The sequence below is a fragment of the Ornithorhynchus anatinus genome, chromosome X5, assembly GCF_004115215.2.
Source record: "Ornithorhynchus anatinus isolate Pmale09 chromosome X5, mOrnAna1.pri.v4, whole genome shotgun sequence".
NCBI classification, from domain to species: Eukaryota; Metazoa; Chordata; class Mammalia; order Monotremata; family Ornithorhynchidae; genus Ornithorhynchus; species Ornithorhynchus anatinus.
This window is the reverse complement of record NC_041753.1, coordinates 1,079,279-1,098,448: the sequence shown is the minus strand read 5'-3', so window position 1 is coordinate 1,098,448 and position 19,170 is coordinate 1,079,279. Positions and strand designations below refer to the sequence as shown.

At 69.1% G+C, this 19,170-nt stretch overlaps 1 protein-coding gene across 3 annotated transcripts; it reads left to right on the top strand.

The window, feature by feature from the left end:
* The first annotated feature begins 33 nt into the window (after positions 1 to 33).
* On the top strand, positions 34 to 17,361 carry UBAP2L (ubiquitin associated protein 2 like). 3 transcript variants are annotated; one of them, XM_029055637.1, is made up of 26 exons: positions 34 to 133; positions 5,835 to 5,964; positions 6,335 to 6,412; positions 6,556 to 6,666; positions 7,233 to 7,401; positions 7,670 to 7,765; positions 7,952 to 7,997; positions 8,347 to 8,459; positions 8,679 to 8,738; positions 9,307 to 9,359; positions 10,162 to 10,247; positions 10,448 to 10,619; positions 11,687 to 11,903; positions 12,012 to 12,289; positions 12,491 to 12,663; positions 13,553 to 13,769; positions 13,997 to 14,051; positions 14,348 to 14,519; positions 14,630 to 14,702; positions 15,189 to 15,366; positions 15,473 to 15,561; positions 15,656 to 15,709; positions 15,903 to 15,984; positions 16,102 to 16,322; positions 16,881 to 16,986; positions 17,199 to 17,361. In XM_029055637.1, exons 2-26 carry the CDS (start codon positions 5,875 to 5,877, stop codon positions 17,246 to 17,248), a joined length of 3,039 nt encoding a protein of 1,012 aa, XP_028911470.1. In that variant the 5' UTR covers positions 34 to 133; positions 5,835 to 5,874; the 3' UTR covers positions 17,249 to 17,361. The 3 variants fall into 3 exon arrangements, with proteins under 3 accessions (XP_028911470.1, XP_028911471.1, XP_039766732.1); XM_039910798.1 differs by lacking the exon at positions 34 to 133 and adding an exon at positions 614 to 711; XM_029055638.1 differs by lacking the exon at positions 8,679 to 8,738.
* The last annotated feature ends 1,809 nt before the right edge of the window (positions 17,362 to 19,170 follow it).

Below are 19,170 nucleotides of genomic sequence, written 5' to 3'. Positions count from 1 at the left end.
GGCTCGGCGGCGAAGGCGCGCGCGGGCGAGCGCGAGGGGGGGAAAGGCGGCCGGGCGCGAGCGCGGAGGGAGGGAGACCTCATCACGTGACGGGGGCGGCGCGGCCCGGGGTGTCAGTGTGGAGGAGACTGAGGTAAAGTTGGGAGCGGCGGCGGCGGCGGCGGCGGCGGGAGCGGGAGCGGCGGCGGCGGGTATCGTCCGCGCCCCCCCCCCCCGTCCATCGGGGCTCCCCGGCTGGGCGGACGGAAGGGCGGGCGGGCGGGCGGGCGGCGCCGGCGGGGCGCGCTCCCGGCCGGGGGCCGGCGCGGAGGACTATGGGGCGGCGGTGCGGCCTAGTGGGCCGCGCCGGAGCCGGGGCCTCGCGTAGGGCGCGTGGCCGGCCGGGACGCCCCCCCCCCCGGGGGGCCGCCGCCCCCTTTGTCAGCGCCCCCCCGACGCGGGGGCGTCGTCCCCAGCGCCCGCCCCTCCCCCCGACGCCGTGCCGGACGCCCCCGCCCGGGGAGGAGGCGGAGGCCGCGGGCCGCCGTTTTGTTATTGTTGTGCCGTCGGCCCCGGCCGCTCCCGCGTGGCCCCGGCTCGGCCGCCTCCGGGGGCTCCGGCCATCTTGGCTTCCATCTCCTCCTCCCTCGCGACCTGTCGCGACCCGTCGCGACCCCACGACCTCCCCCTCCCCCCCCTCCGCGGCCCCGAAGAGGAAGCCGCGCCCGCACGGTAGGAAAGGCCGGGGGCGCTCAGCCGGCTCCCGCCGGGGCCGGAGCGACGTACTGAGCGAGCGCCCGGGGACCTGCCCGCACAGCGCTTAGCGGCCCCCCCCCCCCCCCCGACCCCATCCCCACCCGAATAAGAGCGGGCGGGAGGCGCTTACTGTGATCGAAGCGTTGTGGCGAGCCGAGGTCATCGGGTGGGCCCACGTGGGGCTCGCCGCCCCCGCCCCCGCCCCCATTTTGCAGACGGGGCCACCGAGGCCCGGGGAAGTTGGTACTCGTTAAGCGCCTGCTAGGTGCGGAGCACTGTTCCAAACGCTGGGATCGCTGCAAGGTAACGAGGTGGGCCCCACGGGAGCCTCCCGGCCTTCAGCCCCGTTTTCCAGGGGAGGAAACTGAGGCCCGAGACGTGACCTGCCCACGGCTGACAAGGGGCGGAGGCGGGATTCGAACCCGTGACCCCCGACTCCCCAGCCCGGGCGCTTGCCGCCGACCCAAGCCGCCGCAGGGACTTGGCCAGAGTCGCCCACAGCCGGCAAGTGGCCGAGGTGGGATTGGAACCCACGACGTCTTTCCGCCGCGCCACGCTGCCTCCTCGTGTGATAATGTTGGTATCCGTTAAGCGCTTACTCGGTGCGGAGCACTGTTCTAAGCGCTGGGGGAGAGACGGGGTCATCGGGTGGTCCCACGTGGGGCTCACGGTTTTAATCCCCATCTTCCAGACGAGGGAACTGAGGCCCAGAGAAGTGAAGTGACTTGCCCACAGTCACCCAGCTGACGAGGGGCGGAGCTGGGATTCGAACCCATGACTTGGGACTCCCAAGCCCAGGCTCTCTTCCACTGAGCCACGCCGCTTCTCCTCCTCTCCGAGTGGATGAAGCGTGGGGGTGGATAGGCAAGTCGACCCGGGTCGTTTTATTAATAATAATAATAATAATAATGATAAGGGTGTTTAAGCGCTTACTACGTGCCAAGCACCGCTTCCCAGCGCTGGGGTAAATACGAGGTGATCAGGTTGTCCCGCGCGGGGCTCACAGTCTTCATCCCCGCTTTCCAGGTGAGGTCGCGGAGGCAGTGAAGTGATTTGCCCAAAGTCCACCGGGCGCTTAGTACAGTGCTCTGCACACAGTCAGCGCCCAGTAAATACGGTCGAATGAAAGTCACACGGCCGACAAGTGGCGGAGCCGGGATTAGGACCCACCACCCCGGACTCCCAAACCTGGACGAGGGCCCTAGGAGAGAGGCGTCCGATCTCAGGGGACCCTGGGGGTCTCAGAGCCCCCCACGCCCTCCTCGGCTGGGTACCCGAGGAAATAATGGTGCTTACTAGAGGCCAGGCACTGTTCGAAACGACAAGATTAATCGGGTCAGAGACAGTCCCTTCCCCACGGTCTCGAGCCCCATTTTCCAGATGAGGCAACTGAAGGTACAACCGAGGAAGCGAAGCGGTTTGCCCAAGGTCACAAAGCAGGCCTCTTGGCGGATTGGCCAGGGAGAGCAGCCCCCGAACTTCCCCAAGTCAGTCCGCCAGTCAGGGCTACTTACTGGGCACCTGCCGGGGCCATCCTGGGGAGGGTACTAGTCAGTCGTATCTATTGCGCGCTTACCGTGTGCAGAGCACTGGACCGAGCACTTGGGAGAGGACGATACAACGATAAACAGACGTTTCTGGCCCACAGTGAGCCGAATAATCATCATAATCATTCCGGTATCTGTGAAGCGCTTACTGTGTGCCAGGCACTGTACTCAGCGCTGGGGTGGAGACAAGCAGATCCGGTTGGACGCGGTCCCTGGCGCACAGTCCCCATTTTACAGATGAGAACGGAGGCCCGGTGAAGTGACTTGTCCAAGGTCGCACGGCAGATGAGTGGCAGAGGCAAGATTAGAACCCATGACCTGACTCCCGGGCTCTAGCCGCTACGCCCTGCTGTTAATCTTAATATCTTAGAGGTAGTGGGACAGCAAGCGGAAAGAGCAGGGGGCCGGGAGTCAGAGGACCCGGGTTTTAGGCTGGCAGGGCCCCTTGGCCGCTGTCTGATCTGTGCTTAACCTCTCTGGGCCTCAGTTTCCTCATCTGTAAAATGGGGATCAGCCACTTCTTCCTCTTGGACACACTCCCCACCTTGAAAGCCTCATCGAAGGCCCAGCTCGAAGAAACCTCCCCCCGCAAGACCCTCCTTTCCTCTGCCCCCGCTCCCTTCCTGCGTCGGTCTGCCCCCTTTATTGCCCCCCTCCCTCAGCCCCGCGGCACCTCCGTCCGCATCCCTCGTTTATTTACGTTTAATATCTCCCCTTCTGGACCCGTAAGCTCATCGTGGGCAGGGAACGAGTCTGCCAACTCGGTCATTTTGTCCTCTCTCAAGCGCGTAGTACAGCGGTCTGCACACAGTAAGCGCTCCATAAATACGACCGGCACGGTGTTTCCACCCCGGTATTCAGCACGGCGCGCGGCCCGCAGGAAGCCCGTACCGAATCCCCGAGTTGTTAAAATGACATCAAGTGCCTGGGCCCCGCCCTCGAGAGACTAAGGCGGGAGACGATGAATTAATAATAATAATGCTAATGGTGGTATTTGTCAAGGGCTTTCTGTGCGCCAAGCACTGCGCCCGGCGCCGGGGTGGTTGCAAACGGATCGGGTTGGACACGGTCCCTGACCCGCCCGGGGCTCACAATCCTAATCCCCATTTTGCAGATGAGGTCCCCGAGGCCCTGAGAAGCGAAGCGACTTCCCCAAGGCCACGCGGACAAGTGGCGGAGCCGGAATTAGAACCCACAACTTTCCGAGTCCTAGGCCTGTGCTCTCTCCGCTATGCCGGGCTGCTTCCCCATACGGATTTGGGGGGGGGACGCGGGAGGGAGAACGGGGAGACGTGGAGGGGTGAGGTGGCCGAACGAGCCGTTAAAAGTCGCCAGGTGTGAGCACCCGGGGGCCGCGAAACCCCCGTAAGCGTGCGGAGGACGGCTCATTTGGCAAGTTGCTGGAGAAGAGGCTTCCTGGAGGAGGTGGGGCCTTCAGGAGGGTTGGGGGGGATGCAGAGGAAGAGAGCGAGGCTTCCCCCAGACCGTCAGCTCGTTGTGGGCAGGGGACGCGTCCGTTTATTGTGGCATCGTCCCCTCCCGAGCGCATAGTCCAGTGCCCTGCGCACAGCGCTCAACAGACACGATGGAATGGATGAGTGAATGAGTGCCGGGTCGGGGCGGGGACCGGGTGAGTGACGGGGGTGGGGGCGGGGGTCTGTTTAGTGCTCAGGAGGTAGTGAGCGCTCAGTAAATATGAACGGATGAGGTCGGGGGGGGGGATGGGGTGAACGATTTGGGAGGGGGTCTGTCCGTCAGCCCCAAAGGTAAGGCGGACACCCTGGGCGGCGTCCTAGGAGCTTGCCAAATTCCACGGTCCCGAGGGGAAGGGACCGCCCTGGCCACCCCGCCGCTCGACCGAATCGAGTGAGGGCCTTCTGCACGCAGGACACTGTGCTGAGCGCCGGGAGGTCCAGTCCCCGCCCTGGGTGGGGGTCTTCCAGCGTAGAGGATTGTAAAAGGACCCGAGCTGCCGGATTTGCGCAGCTCCCAGTTTTGCCTCCCCATCTCATTCGTTCATTGCCGCATTTCCTGAGCCCTTACCGTGTGCAGAGCTCTGTGCCAAGCGCCTGGGAGACTGCAGGACAACAATAAACGGACGCGTTCCCTGCCCACAGCGAGCTTACGGTCGAGAACGGGGGAGACAGACACTATTAGAAATAAATGAATGAGTGAGACGGACATAAGCGGGACTGGGGGAGAACAAAGGGAGCGAGTCAGGGCGACGCGGAAGGGAGTGGGAGAAGAGGAGAGGGGGGCTCAGTCTGGGAAGGCCTCCTGGAGGAGGTGGGCCTTCAATAAAGCTCTGAAGGGAGGAGAAGGAATTGTCTGTTGGATTTGGGGAGGGCGGGCGGGCCATGGTTCATGGCCGCCCGGCTGTGCTGTCACTGGACGGTCTTCCCCAGCGCCGCTTGGGTCCGGGACCTCGCCCCTTCGTGATGTGCCTTCGTTCCCGCGCCCACTGTGCGCCGAGCACTGTACGAAGCGCTGGGGCAGCTAGGAGCAAATCAGGGTGGACGCGGTCCCTGTCCCACAGGGGGATCCCAGGCTTAATTCCCCCCTGTACAGATGAGGGAGCTGAGGCACAGTGAAGTGACTTGCTCAGGGTCGCCCGGCAGAGCCGGGATTAGAACCCGGGTCCTTCGGACTCCCGGGCCCGGGCTCCGTCCACTAGGCCACGCTGCCTCCCTTCTCTGATGTTCCTTCCCAGACACTCGGGACACGCTCTCGGTGGCCGGACTGACTGTTGGAGTCCAGCCCGGGGCGGGGGAGACTCCCCCGGGCGTGATGGACTCCGAGGGGGGGTGAGGCTGTGGTCTGGCCTCTCCCGGGGTGGGGGTTTGGGGGTCTCCGTCATCCTGGGGCCGGCAGCCGCGTGACTCCGGGGACGGTGTGTGGTTTGGGGGAGGGGGACGCTCTTCAGCCCGGCCTCCGCAGCGACCCTCAAACAGCCGCGTCTGCCCCGGCCCCACCCAAGACCCCCGGGTGGCGGCACTGGGTGCCGACGTGCCGACGGCCTCCTTCCTTGGGGGAGACGGCGGGGAGGGGCGGGGGGGGACCCTCGGTTCTGGGCAGGAGGTGTACGGACTTGTGGTATTCATTAAGCGCTTATTACGTGCCAGGCACCGGACTAAGCGCTGGCCTGGGTGCAAGCAGATCGGGTGGGACACGGTCCCTGTCCCACGTGGGGCTCCCAGGCTCCATCCCCGTTTTTCAGGTGAGGTCGCCGAGGCCCAGTGAAGTGACTTGGCCAAGGTCACCCAGCAGGCAGGCGGCGGAGCCGCCGCCAGACGCGCCGTGACCCTCTGACGCCCGGGCTCTCCCCGCTTGGCCGTGCCGCGTCTCTCACTTCCTGGGCCCCCTTCCACGAACTGCCCGTTAGGGGACTGGGGAGGATGGAGATTTGGGGAGGCTTGGACTCTAAACGCACCATCTCCCCCCCCCCCCCCCCCCCCGGTCTCTGTATGTCTCTCTCTCCGTCTCTTTCCGTCTCTGTCTCCCGTGCGTCGCCGTCTCCCCGCCGCCGCCGTCCCCCCGGGGCCGCATCTCCAGCATTCCACCTTGTAAATACCGTTATTTGTATATACTGTAAATGATGACATCCGTGGGGCCTGCCCGGGCCCGGGGGACCTGGGAACAGACACAGACACAGACCCAGACACAGCACAAGCAGCGGCCACAGGTGAGGGCCCTCCCGGGGCCGGGGGGCCGCGGCGGGGGGCGGGCGCCGGCTCCGATCCCGTGAGAGCCCGCCGGGCGCCGGGCTTGGAGGAAGTTGGGACGGTCGCCCTGGTCACCTCCCAAAAGACAGGGTCGCCCCCTCCGCCCCCTTCCCGTGCGTGGCGGCGCCGGGAATCCCCCCGCCTCGGCGCGGGTCGCCGGTCCGGTCCCGAGCCTCCCCGGCGGGGTGGCCGCCCGGGTTATGTGGTAACGGGTGGCCCGAGGGGACGGGTAATGGGGTGCCCTGCCGAGACTGGGGGTGACGGGTCCCCCTCCGGGGGTCCGGCGGGGCCGAGCGGGGCCGGAGACGGAGGCTCCGCTCTGGTCCCCAGGCCACGGCCGAGCAGATCCGGCTCGCACAGATGATCTCGGACCACAACGACAGCGACTTTGAGGAGAAGGTGAAGCAAGTGAGTAGCGTCTGCCCGGCCCCCCGGGGAGGACGGTTGGGCGGCCGGACCGGCCCCCGGGGCCCTCTCCCTGTCCCGGGAAGGTGGCGGCCGTGAGTGGCGGGGAGGGCGAGGCCCCGCCGGTGACCGTGTCCCTCCCGCAGCTGATGGACATCACGGGGAAGAACCAGGACGAGTGCTTGATCGCCCTGCACGACTGCAACGGGGACGTGAACCGAGCCATCAACGTGCTGCTCGAGGGCAGCCCGGACACGGTCAGGGCCCGGCGGGCAGGGGGGCTGGGACGGGGGCGCGCGGGCGGGCCCGGTCGGGGGAGGCGGCCCGGGTCCGGTCCCCTGACCCCGCCCCCCCCCCCCGGACACCCCGAAGCGGGGTCACGGGCGAATGGCCGGTTCTAGGCTCGTTTTGACGCCCGGCCCTTACTCTGTGCCCGGCGCCGGGCTGGCGGGCGGAGGAGACGCAGGAGGGTGATGGTGACTAAGGTGTTTGCTCAGCGCGAACTCTGTGAGCGGAGCACTGTCCCAAGCGCTGTCAGATACGAGTCAGGTCGGACAGAGTCCCTGTCCCACGTGGGGCTCACACTCTCAATCCCCATTTTACAGATGAGGTCACTGAGGCCTAGAGAAGTGAAGTGACTTGCCCAAGGTCACACAGCAGACGTGTGGCAGAGCCGGAATTAGAACCCAGGTCCTTCAGACGCCCGGGCCCGGGCTCTGTCTGTTAAGCCACGGGTCCCCCTCGGGAGCGGGAGCGCTTGCCGGATCTTCGCGCCCCCTGACTAGCCGGCTGTCTCCCCTGTCCTGTCCTGTCCTCCGGCCAGCATTCCTGGGAGATGGTCGGGAAGAAGAAGGGCGTGTCGGGCCTGAAGGACGGCGGGCAGGCGGAGCCCAACGAGGAGGGCAAAGAAGACCGGGACCGCGACCGCGACCACAGCCGGCGCCGGGGCGGACCCCCCAGGCGGGGGAGGGGAGCCAGTCGCGGGCGAGAGTGTACGTCCCGGGGTCGCCCGCGCCGCCCCGTCTCCCGTCCCCCTGGGCTCCGGTCCCCGTCGCCTCGGCCACCCCCCCCCCCCCCCCGTCGGCGGATGAGAGCCGGTGTCCCGGGATTCCCGGCCCCTTCGGACCACCGGGCCCCAACCCGGGTCACTTCGGGGCGGGGGGCGGGCGGGGTGCTGCTTCCGCCCCGTTCCCGGGGAGGGGACGCCCCACAGGGCGGGCCCCGGGGTCACGGTACCGGGGGGGGCTCCGTGTGTTCCAGTTCGGGGCCAGGAGAACGGAGTGGACGGGGTGAAGAGCGGGGGCCTGTCCGGCCGGGGGACGGAGCGAGGCAGGAGGGGCCGCGGGCGAGGCCGAGGTCAGTGGCGGCCGGGAGCGCGGGGAGGGGGAGGTCCGTCCGTCTCACTGGGGCGGAGGAGGGGGCTCTCCTGGGGGGGACGACCAACCGTCAGCCGTGAGTGCGGATGATGGGGGGCAGGAGCACGGGGCCCTACGCCTAGACCCCCCCCGCCCCCAGCCCGTTCGTGTGTCGCCTTGCTTCCAGGCGGCTCTGGGCGGAGAGGAGGAAGGTTTTCGGCCCAAGGCATGGGGTGAGTGATGGCTCCGTCCCGCCGCCTCGCGGCCTCTCTTCCCCTTCCGGGGACTTGATTCCGTCGCCCGGGACCCATTCGCCCCCAGCCGCTCAACCGTTTCAGTCATTCGTTCGTATTCATTGAGCGCTTACCCCGGGCAGAGCACCGTACTAAGCGTTTGGGAGAGTACTATACAACAGTACAGCAGGCACATTCCCTGACCACGGCGAGCTTACAGTCTGGAGTCGGTAGCGGGGGGGACCCGGTTGGGGTGTCCCGGCCCCCGGCGGGGGAGGGGGATGCTGGGGGAGGAGGTTTCGGAGTCCCCTCCCCGGTGACCCGCCCGTGGCGTCCCTCCTCCCCAAAGGACCTTCAACCCGGCGGACTACGCGGAGCCGGCCAGCGCCGAAGAGAGCTACGGCACCGGGGCCGGAAACACGTGGAACAGCACCGGCAGCTTGGAGCCGGACGATGGGGCCAGTGAGCGTTCTCCCGGGGGGGGTGGGGGCGGCGGGGAGACGCCGGGGCCGGGGGGACGGGACCCTCTGCCGCCCGAGGGCCCGGGACGCTCAGTCCGGCGCAGTGGGGGTCGGCGGTCGGGCCCGGAGCCGAGGCAGGGGGACGGCAGCGGGGACGAGGCCCCCGGGGGGGCGGCCCGGGCGGTCACACGACGCTCGGTCACCGGGGTGTCTGTTTCAGGACTTGACTTCATGGGCGTGGAGGGGTCTAACTATCCCCGAAAATTTGAGACCGCTCCTGGTAGGCACTGCTTCATTCAATCGTACTTAGCGAGCGCTTACCGTGTGCAGAGCGCTGAACCGGGCGCTCGCTTACCGCGTGCCGAGCACTGTACTGAGCGATGGGGAGAGGACAGTACGACAGTAAGCAGACACACTCCGTGCCCACAACCTGCCGACGGACTCCTTGCCCCCGCGCCCCTAATTCCGGGGTTTGGTGGGAGCTGGCAAGGGGGGGGTGGCCGGTGAACGTGCAGACGGGCCTTCTGGGCTGCTCCGGGGCCCCGTTCCCCTCGCCCAGCACTTTGACGCCCGAAGGGTGGGGTCGGAGGCCCCGGTCCCCCCGCCGGCCCGCGGGTGGGCCGGCCCCGTGGGGGCCCCGGGGGATGGCAGACGATGGCCTGACCGCACCTCCCCCCAAAATGACAGAAGGCCGGCCGAGCCCGAGGCCCCTACCCCCCCCCCCCCGGGCCACCGGGCGTCTCTCTTGCCCGGGACCTGCGCCCCCGTGCGCCCACGGCTCGGAGCTGGCAGGGGGTCACTTCCCTTCTCGGCACCCAGACTGACCCTGACTTCCCGCTTCTCCCCAGGTGCGTGGAGGAGCGCGACGGAGGAGTGGGGAACCGAGGACTGGAACGAAGATGTGAGTGCCCCCCGACCCCGGCCTGTAGATTCTGGAAGCTCAACTCCGTCATGGCATGCCCCTTCTCCCCCTTCTCCCACCTCCCTTCCTATCCCCATTTTCCTCCTCTCCTCTTCCTCCTCCCTCCTCTCCTCCTCCCCTCCTCCTCCCTCCTCTCCTCCTCCCCTCCTCCCCCCTCCTCTCCTCCTTACCCTCCTTCTCCTTCCTCTCCTTCCTCTCCTCCTATCCCCCTTTTCCCTCTTCTATTTCCCTTTTCCTCCTCTCCTCTCCTCCTTCTCCCTCCTCTCCTCCTATTTCCCTTTTCCTTCTCTCCTTCTCCTTCCTCTCCTCCTACCCTTCTCCTTCCTCTCCTTCTACCCCACTTCTCCTTCCTCTCCTCCTGTCCCCCTTTCCTCTCCTTCTACCCCACTTCTCCTTCCTCTCCTCCTGTCCCCCTTTCCTCTCCTCCTATTTCCCTTTTCCTCCTCTCCTCCTTTCCCTTCACTCTCCTCTCCTCCTACTCCCCCTTCTCCCTCGTCTCCCCCTTCTATCCCCTCTCACCCGGCTCCCTGGCCGGCAGCCTCACTGTCGGGGCGGTGGGATCATCCGGTCCGGCCCCGGCCCCCCGCGCCCCGGTAACGGATGGCCGTCCAGTCGGCCGGACCCCCGGGGTCGGGCCCTTGGCAGCGATCGATCGGTCCGGTCTCCCTCCCCTCCCCCGCCGGCCCCGGGAACCGACGGTCGTCCCGTCGGCCGGGTCCTCGGCCGTGACCGGGCCGTCCTCGTTCCCCCTCCCCCCCGACCCCCCACCTCCTGGCCTCAGCTGTCGGAAACCAAGATCTTCACGGCCTCGAGCGTCTCCTCTGTCCCGCTGCCTTCAGAGAACGTGACCATCACCGCCGGGCAGAGGTGAGCGTCCCCGGCCGCCCCGACCCCGGGCCGCCTCCATCCGCTGCGGGTGCCGGGGGAGGGGGCCGCGGCGCGGGGGGCGACCCCCCGCTCCTCGACGCGGGCGGCTTGCAAGGGGCTCCTCCCCGCGACGACCGGGCGGTCCGGCACCGGGGACCCCGCCGGACGCCCGGCGGCCCCTGAGTCTCCGCCGTCCCCAGGATCGACCTGGCCGTGCTGCTGGGCAAGGCGCCCGCCTCCCTGGAGAGCGAGTCGGCCACCCTGGACCCCTCCCAGGCCCCCTCGCTGTCGCAGCCCCTGGTGTTCAGCAACTCCAAGCAGACCACGGTGTCCCAGCCGCCCTCCAGCAGCGCCTTTGCCCACCACAACATGGTGAGGGGACACCGGGCGCCCGGGCCCGGGGCGAGGGGACGCTCGGGGGCAGAGGGTTCAGAGCTAATAATGAATAATTGTGATACTTGTGCCGGGCTTTAGTATGTGCCAAGCACTCTTCTAAATTCCAAGGGAGGTACAAGCTAAACGGATCGGACGTAGTCCCTGTCCCAGATGGGGCTCACAGTCTTAATTCCCCTTCTACAGAAGAGGGAACCGAGGCATGGAGAAGGGAAGTGACTTGCCCAAGGTCACCCAGGAGACGGGCGGCGGAGCCGGGATTAGAACCTACAACCTCTGACTCCCCAGCCTGGGCCACTAGGCCATGCCGCTGCTCTATACTAGGCCACGCTAGCTCAGGGACGACCCACGAGGGCCTGTTCGGAGAGTACGGCGCTTAGGACGGTGCCCCGCACGCAGGAAGCGCGCGATACGATCGACCGACGGAGTATTGCGCCTCAGCCGGGGCCCGGGGACCGGGCCTTCCCCGGCACCCGGTGGCCCGGGCCTCCTTGGAGGACTCCCCAGCTCGAGGCTGGCCCCCCGGGGCCACTGGGCAGAGCGGCGTGGCCTAGCGGATAGATCGCCGGCCTGGGACTCGGAAGGACCCGGGTTCCGATCCCCGCTCCGCCCCTTGTCTGCCGGGCGACCCCGGGGGCTTCTCTTCTCGATGGCTCAGTTTCCCGCACCTGTAAAAGGGGGATGAAGACTGTGAGCCCCGTGTGGGACGGGGACCGTGTCCAGTCCCATCAGCTTGTATCCCCCCCCCCCCCCCCCAGCGCCCAGTACGGTGCCCGGCAGGGAGTGAGCCTTGAACAGACGCTATGCAGAGAATAGACCCGGCCCGACTGAACCGGTCGTCGGCCGGGCCCGGGTATGGGAGGGTGGCTCTGCCGAGAGTCTCTCCGGGAGGTCTCTGGCGGGCTGGGGGAGGCTCGGTGGGGGTCGGGGAGGGGTCACCCCTTCTCCTCGCCGCTCCCCGGGCGGACCGGTAGGTCCCCGCCGGAGAGTCGGGGGGACGGTGAGCGGCGAGAGGGCGGCCCCTGACCCCCGGGTCCTCGCGGCAGGTGGGCATGCTGGGCAAGGGGTTCGGCGACGTCGGCGAGGCCAAGGGCGGCACCACCGGCTCGCAGTTCCTGGAGCAGTTCAAGACGGCGCAGGCCCTGGCGCAGCTGGCGCAGCACGCCCCGCCCGGCGGGCCCACGCCCGCCCCCGCCCCCGCCGCCACCTCCTGGGACCTGGGCACCGCCGCCACGACGCAGGCCCCGGCCCTGGGGCCGTACGGTGAGGGGCCCGGCCGGGCCGGGGGGGGGGGGGGGGGGGGCGGCGGTCGGAGGGGGCCGGGGGGCGGCTCGCGGCCCCTCTCACGGCCGCCCGCCGTCTCCCCGGCAGACCTGAAGCCCTCGGCGGACTCGGCGGTCCACAGCCCCTTCGCCAAACACCAGGCCTTCCCCGCGTCGGCGACCATGATGGAGGTCTTCCTGCAGGACAAGTCCCCGGCCGTGGCGGCCGCCCAGCCGCCCCCGGCCTCCCCGCTCCCCGCCAAGCCGGCGCCGCCGCCCGCCGCCGCCCAGGGCTCCCCCGGCGCCTCGGACCACCAGCCCTCCAGCCCCCAGCCCGCCCACCAGAAGCTCCGGCCGCAGAAGAAGAAGGCCTCGCTGACGGCCAAGGTAGCCGCCCCGGGCCCGCTCCAGAGACGGGGAGGAGAGGCGATCCACGCCCGCGGAGGGGTGCCGCTCCGGTGGGGCCCGGTCGGCTCGGAGCGGTCCCCCGGGGCCCGGAGGAGAGGGGAGAGGCGGAGGGACGAGACGGGGGGAGCGGGGGAGACGGGGCTCGCGTCACCCCGGCGGGCGTCCCCTCCCTCCCCCCAGATTCCCACGCTGGCGGTGGAGATGCCGGGCTCGGCGGACATGTCCGGGCTGAACCTGCAGTTCGGGGCGTTGCAGTTCGGGTCCGAGCCGGTGCTCCCAGACTACGAGATGGCCGCCGTGAGCACCCCGGGGGCCAGTCAGCCCCCCAACAGCTTGTACACCAGCACCGCCAGGTACCGCCCGGGGCGGGGCACCCACAGTGGCCCGGTGGGTAGAACCCGGGCCTGGGTTTTGATCCCGGCCCCGCCGCTCCGCTCCCCGTGGGACCTCGGCCGAGTCACTCGGCTGCCTCGGGCTCCCTTCCCTCAACTGGGAGGTGGAGGTTAAGGCTGGGAGCTCGACGCGGCACGGGGACTCCGTCCAACCCGACTGTCTCACGTGGACCCCAGCGGTTAGTACAGTGCCGGACGCGTGCGAGTGCGTAACGGGTACCCTGAGAAAACGGCTGAGGCTGGCGGGAGGCCGGGGCCGCCCCACGGGCCGGAGCGTGCGGTCCTGGGCCCTGAGGGGGGAGGAGCGAGGTGGCCAGCGGGTTCGGAGGGGACCCGGGAGCCGAGCGCGGCACGACAGACAGAGCCCGGGCCTGGGAGTCGGAAGGTCGTGGCTTCCGATCCCGTCTCCGCGTAACAGATACCAGAGTTATCGTTTTTATCGTTATCACCGTCTACCGCGTGACCTCGGGAAAGCCACGTTGCTTCTCTGGGCCTCGGTTCCCTCGTCCGTAAAACTCGTTCGGTCGTATTTATTGAACGCTCACCGCGTGCGAAGCGCCGTAGCGAGCACCGTACCGCTGAAAAGACAGACACGTCACCGGTCCGCGGCGAGCTCACGGTCTAGAGGGGATTAAGACTTCGAGCCCCCCGTGAGACGTGGGATACGTCCGACCCTGGCTAGCTCGTATCCACCCCGGTGCTCGGTCCCGTGCCCGGCACATAGTAAGCCCCCCGACGGACGCCCGAAAAGCGGCAAACGGAAAAGACCGGGTCCGGCGGGTGGCGAAGAGGGTGGGATGGGGGTCCGGCGAGGCCCTGACCACCCCTCCTCCTCCCTCCGCCCCCACAGCGACGCCCCGTCCACGATTTCGTCCAGCCAGAGCCAGGAGTCCGGCTTCCCGAGCGGCCCCGTGGCGCCGGCCACCTTCCCCTCGCAGGCCAGCGGGCCCGGCCCCCTGTACGAGCAGCGGGCCACCCAGACCCGCCACTACCCGGCCTCCATCTCCTCCTCCTCCATGTCCTCCTCCATCTCCTCCTCGCCCCAGAAGGATCTGGCCCAGGCCAAGGTAGCCCCCGCCCCCACGGGTCCCTCCCCCGGCCCCGCCCGGGGGCCGGCGAGGGGGACGGCGCGTGCCAGAGGAGCCGCGGAGCCGCCCGCCCGACGCGGCCGGTCCGGCTCGGTGGCCGGCCGGACCGCGGCGGCTCCCACGGGGACGAGGGTGGGGGCGGCGGCCGCGCCACGCGGCCCGGCCCGCCCCCCCCACGCCCCGGCCCGCGTCTCATCTGTCCCCAGAACGGCTTCGGCTCGGTGCAGGCCTCCCAGTTACCCGCCACCCAGGCCGCCGAAGGTGAGCGGCGTGGGGCCGTGGGATCGACCGGCCGCCCCGGGCCTCCCCCCGGCGGGGGTTTGGGGGGCGGGGGTCCGGCCGGGGCGGGGGGCGGACTGTCGATGATACCTGCCGCGTGACCCCGGGGCAGGTCATTTCACTTCCCCGCGCCTCGGTTAACTTAACCGGCAAACGAGGATGGCGACGGTGAGTCGCTCGGGGCCCGGGCCCCGTCCAGTCGGGCGCTCGGCCCGCCCCCGGTCTGGCTCCCGGGTGGGCCAGCCGCCCCCAGCCAGCGCCCTGACCGCCCGCCGCAGGTGCTCCCGGCCCCGCCGCGAAGTCCGACTCGTCCTCCAACCCCGGCATCGCCTCCCTGACGGACGCCGTCCCCCAGGCCTCGCTGCTGACCGCCGCCAACCCGCACGCGGCCACGCTGAGCGGCCTGAACCACAGCGAGGAGCTGCCCGCCACCACCGCCCCCCCGCACAGGTGGGCGGCCCGGCCGGGAGGGAGGGAGGCGGGCGGCCCCGGGGCTCGGGGGCGGGGTGGGGGGCCCCGCGACTGAGCTCTCCGCCCCTCTGTCGTCCTCCCCGCCACAGCGCGCTGTCCACGCAGCAGAGCACGCTGTCGTCCTCGACGCCCTCCGGACGCACTTCAACAGCCGCCCTTTTGGTGAGCGCCGGGTCCCCGGGCTGCCCTCGGGGTCCCGCCGGGGCACGGGAAGGGGGAGCCGGAGGGAGCCCGGCCCCCGCCCCCCGGGGCGCCGCGCGGCGGACCAGTAGACCCCATCTGGCTCTGCCGTAGCCACGTGGGGGGGACGGAACCCGCCAGAGGAACCGCGGGGGGCCGCGGCCCGGCACCATCGGGCCGCGTCCGTGCCCGATGGGGGCGCCGCCTCCCCCACAGGCGCCACCCGCCCCCGTCCGCGTGCCCGGGGGGTGGGTCGCGGCCCTCGGGAGACGGGTCAGAGGGGGCGCGACCCCGCCCGGGGCCCATCGAGCGTCCCAGGGGGCCAGGAGGCCGATTCCCGCTCGCGGTGGAGGGCGGCCCCGGGCGGGGGCCCGGGGGGAGGCGGTCGTTGTCCCGAGCGTGATCCAACTCCGCGCCCCCGTCCCCCCCCGTCCCCTCCTCCCCTCCCCCGCCCCGGTCTGTCGACAGCACACGAGCGTGGAGAGTGAGGCGACGCTCCATTCTTCCGCCAGCACTTTCTCCACGGTGTCCAGCTCCGCGGCGGGGCCCCCGCCCGTGGTCAGCGCCTCGGCCAGCCTGGGCCTCGGCCTGGGCAGCACCTCCTCCGTCACCGCCTCCACCCGCGGCTCCGTCGCCACGACTTCAGGTGGTCGCGCCCGCCGCCCGATGCGGGGGGGCGGGGGGCGGAGGGGGCCCGTCCGCCCGCCGGGGGGGGCCCCGTCGTGACGGGCCCGCGTCTTCCATCTCTCCAGGAAAAGCCCCCCCGAATCTCCCACCCGGGGTGCCCCCGCTGTTGCCTAACCCATACATCATGGCTCCGGGCCTGCTGCACGCCTACCCGGTGAGCGGGGCGGGGCGGCGGGGGAGCGGGCGGGGAGGCCGGGCGGCCGGCCCCCGGCTGACACCCGTGTCCCCCCCACCCCCCGTGTCCCCAGCCCCAAGTGTACGGTTACGACGACCTGCAGATGCTCCAGACGAGGTTCCCTCTGGTGAGTGGCGGGGGGCGGGCGGGGCGGGACCGGGCCCCCTCCCGCTCGGGCACGGCCGGAGACCTCGGCCGGCCTCCCCCGTGGCCGGGGCCGGGGACGACGGCGCCCGCCGGAGGCGCCGCGGGGGCCGCCCCGGGCCGGGCCCCCGGCCCTCCCCGCCGACGGTTTCCATCCGCCCCGTGCCGCCTTCCAGGATTACTACAGCATCCCGTTCCCCACGCCCACCACCCCGCTGACCGGGAGGGACGGCAGCCTGCCCAGCAACCCCTATTCCGGTAGGCCCGGCGAGGGGAGGGGCGGGGGCCGGGGCGGGACCGCCGGGGACCGGGGCCGGGGACCGGGGCCGCGGGGACCGCCAGCGCCACCGTCCCCCTCGCCCGCCCCGGGCCCAGGTGACCTCACGAAGTTCGGCCGCGGAGACGCGTCGTCCCCGGCCCCGGCCACGACGCTGGCCCAGCCGCCGCAGCCGAGCCAGACGCAGACGCACCACACCACGCAGCAGACATTCCTCAACCCGGCGCTGCCCCCCGGCTACAGCTACACCAGCCTGCCCTACTACACCGGGGTCCCGGGCCTGCCCAGCACCTTCCAGTACGGGCCCGCCGTGTTCCCTGTGAGTCGCCGCCCCCTCCGTCCCCCACACCCCGGCCCGGGGCGCCGGGGTTCATCCCACCCCGCCGGGACCCTCCCCCTCCCCGCCCCCTCCGCCCCTCGGCTTCCTCTGAGCCCGTCGGCCGGAGCGCCCGGTAGCGACGGTCGTAACGGTGGGATCTGTTAAAGCGCTTACTGGGTGCCCGGCGCCGTCCCGAGCACCGGGGCAGGTACGGGGCGTTCGGGCTGGACGCGGTCCCCGTCCCACACGGGGCTCGCGGTCTCCGTCCCCGTTGTATGTACCGACGAGGGGACCGACGCCCCGTGATGTTTCAGGCGACCCGCCCGAGATCCCACAGCGGGCAGGGGGGCCGGGATTAGAACCCACGACCCTCTGTATCCGCTTGGCCGGGCCGCCCCTCTCCCTGCATTCGCCCGGTCGTCTTTATGGGGCGCCGCTGGCGTGCGAAGCGCCGCGCCGGGCGCTCGGGACGGGACGGTAGGCGGACGGAGAGAGCCGTTCCCGGCCGGCCGCGCGCTCTCGCTCGGTCCCGTCGACCGACCGGTCGGTTGCCCCCAGGTGGCTCCTACCTCTTCCAAGCAGCACGGTGTGAATGTCGGGGTCAGCGCCTCGGGGACCCCCTTCCAGCAGCCCAGCGGCTACGGCTCTCACGGATACAACACTGGTGAGCGGGAGCGGGGGGGTCGCGGGGTTCGGGGGGGGGGTGGTGCTCGGAGTCCCCGCCCCCCCCCCCCCCCCCCCCCCCCCCCCGCGGTTCGACGTCCGCCTCCCGTCATCCCGCCGCCTCCCGCGCGCTCAGTCGGGCGCCCGGCACGTGGGTGGATAGGATCGAACGACGGGGTGAGTGACCGGGCCGGTCCGCCGCTGTCGTTTCAGGAAGAAAATACCCCCCTCCGTACAAGCATTTCTGGACGGCCGAGAGCTAGTCGCGCCCGAGACCGCGGGCTGTGTTTTGTGTGTGTGTGTGAATTTGCACTGAAGTCTCGTTTCAGACCACCGAGGAGCCGGCCAGCCCGATGACCCCCCCCCCCCCCCACCCCCACCCCCCCCCCCCGCCCATCCCCCCACCCCCCCCCGCCCCCACCCCCGCGGCGGGCCTTCCGGATGGGGCGGGGGGTGGGGAGCGGGCGGGGGGGGGAGGGACCGGGGCTGGGGAAGGGGGAAAGGCCGCCTCGCCCGGGCTCTCCACCCCCCGCCCGGTCCCCCTTCCCCTCCGCCGGCCGGCCGCCCCCCCTCCGCCCCGCCGTCGTCCCCGCCCCGCGCCCCCCCCCCCCCCCGCCCCCCTCCCCCGTGTGTCTGACCCGTCTGTACCGTTTCCCGTCCAATCTGTGCAGCGGTTCCGGGGCGGGACTGCACACACGCGCTGTTGCTTTTGATTTCTGGAAGGCATGTAGTTGCAACTGTAACAAAATATTTGTAGTCTTCAATAAACTGTGGTATTTCTTTAGCTAACGCTGGCGTTCTTTCCGTGCCTGTCTCTGAGGCGGGGGGAGTGTCGACGACCAGGCGTTGGTTCGGCGCTCACTGGGCGCCGGAAGCGGATGGGCCGGGACCCGGTCGTCCCCGGCCCACGTGGGGCTCGGTCTCGGTCCCCGCTTGACGGGCGAGGGGACGGAGGCACGTACCGGTGAAGTGGACTCGCCCGAGGTCGCCCAAGCTGACGGGGAGGAGCCGGGATTAGAACCCACGACCTCTGACTCCCGAGCCCGGGCTCTTCCCACTGTGCCGCGCCGCTTCTGGTCGATCGAGTCCGCTCCCCAGGGACGGGCCTCAGTTAACTCACCTGTGAACCGGGGATCGAGACGGTGAAGCCCCACGTGGGACGGGGACTGCGTCCGACCTCGTTAGCCTGTATCCACCCCGGCGCTTGCTACGGCGTCTGGCACATAGTAAGCGCCCAAGATCGGGGTTCGCAAGTCGGTGCCGTCGGCGAGAAGCATCTTTAAGAGACGGTAAGCAGCATCCGTCTGGTGCAGTGTTCCGGGCTAGTCTCCTTGGAGTGGAATAAAACGTCCCCGATGTCCACCGTATCCTCTGTCGAAGGATCGCCTGATTGCTACTGGGATGTCTTTATTCATTCAATCGTATTTATGGAGCGCTTACTGTGTGCAGAGCACTGGACTGAGCGCTTGGAACGTACAGTTCGGCAACAGATAGAGATGATTCCCTGCCCACATCGGGCTCACAGCCTTAAAGGGGGAGACAGACGACAGAACAAGTGAATGGGCATCGGTGGCATCGATGTAAGTAGGATTATAAATATAAATACGCATGTAATAAAATTGTAAATATGTACATATATATACAAGCGCTGTGGGGTGGGGGGGAGAGCAGAGGGAGGGAGTTGGGGAGGGGGAGCAGAGGAAAAGGGGGGCTTAGTCCAGGAAGGCCTCCTGGAGGAGATGAACTTTCAGTAGTGTGTACATTCATTCAATTGTATTTATTGAGCACTTACTGTGTGCAGAGCACTGTTGTGTGTGTATACATATTTATATATGTGTATGTATATATAAATATACATAATATACCCAAATTATATATCTGTAATTTTTGTCTCCCCCCCCCGGCCCCCACTATCTAGACTATAAGCTTGTGAAGGGCAGGGAGTAATCATTCCTCAAGTTAGACACACTCAGCGTCCCACAACGGGGAACCGAGGCCTAAACAAGTCAAGTGACTTGTCCAGGGCCCCACCGGGGACGTGGCCGAGCCGAGGTTATACTAACTGTGATATTTGTTAAAGCGCTTACCGTGTGCCAAGCACCGCACTAAACGCAGGGGTGGATCCAAGCAAATGGGGTTGGGCACGGTCCCAAACCCTATTTTCCAGATGAGGGCACTGAGGCCC

What these genes read in the sequence shown, in the direction of transcription:
- UBAP2L (XM_029055637.1), top strand. Translation starts at nt 5,875, where the DNA reads ATGATGACATCCGTGGGGCCTGCCCGGGCCCGGGGGACCTGGGAACAG. An exon ending in AGGCCTCGCTGACGGCCAAG is followed by an intron (nt 12,290 to 12,490) that starts GTAGCCGCCCCG and finishes CCCTCCCCCCAG; the next exon opens with ATTCCCACGCTGGCGGTGGA. An exon ending in CTCTCACGGATACAACACTG is followed by an intron (nt 16,987 to 17,198) that starts GTGAGCGGGAGC and finishes CTGTCGTTTCAG; the next exon opens with GAAGAAAATACCCCCCTCCG.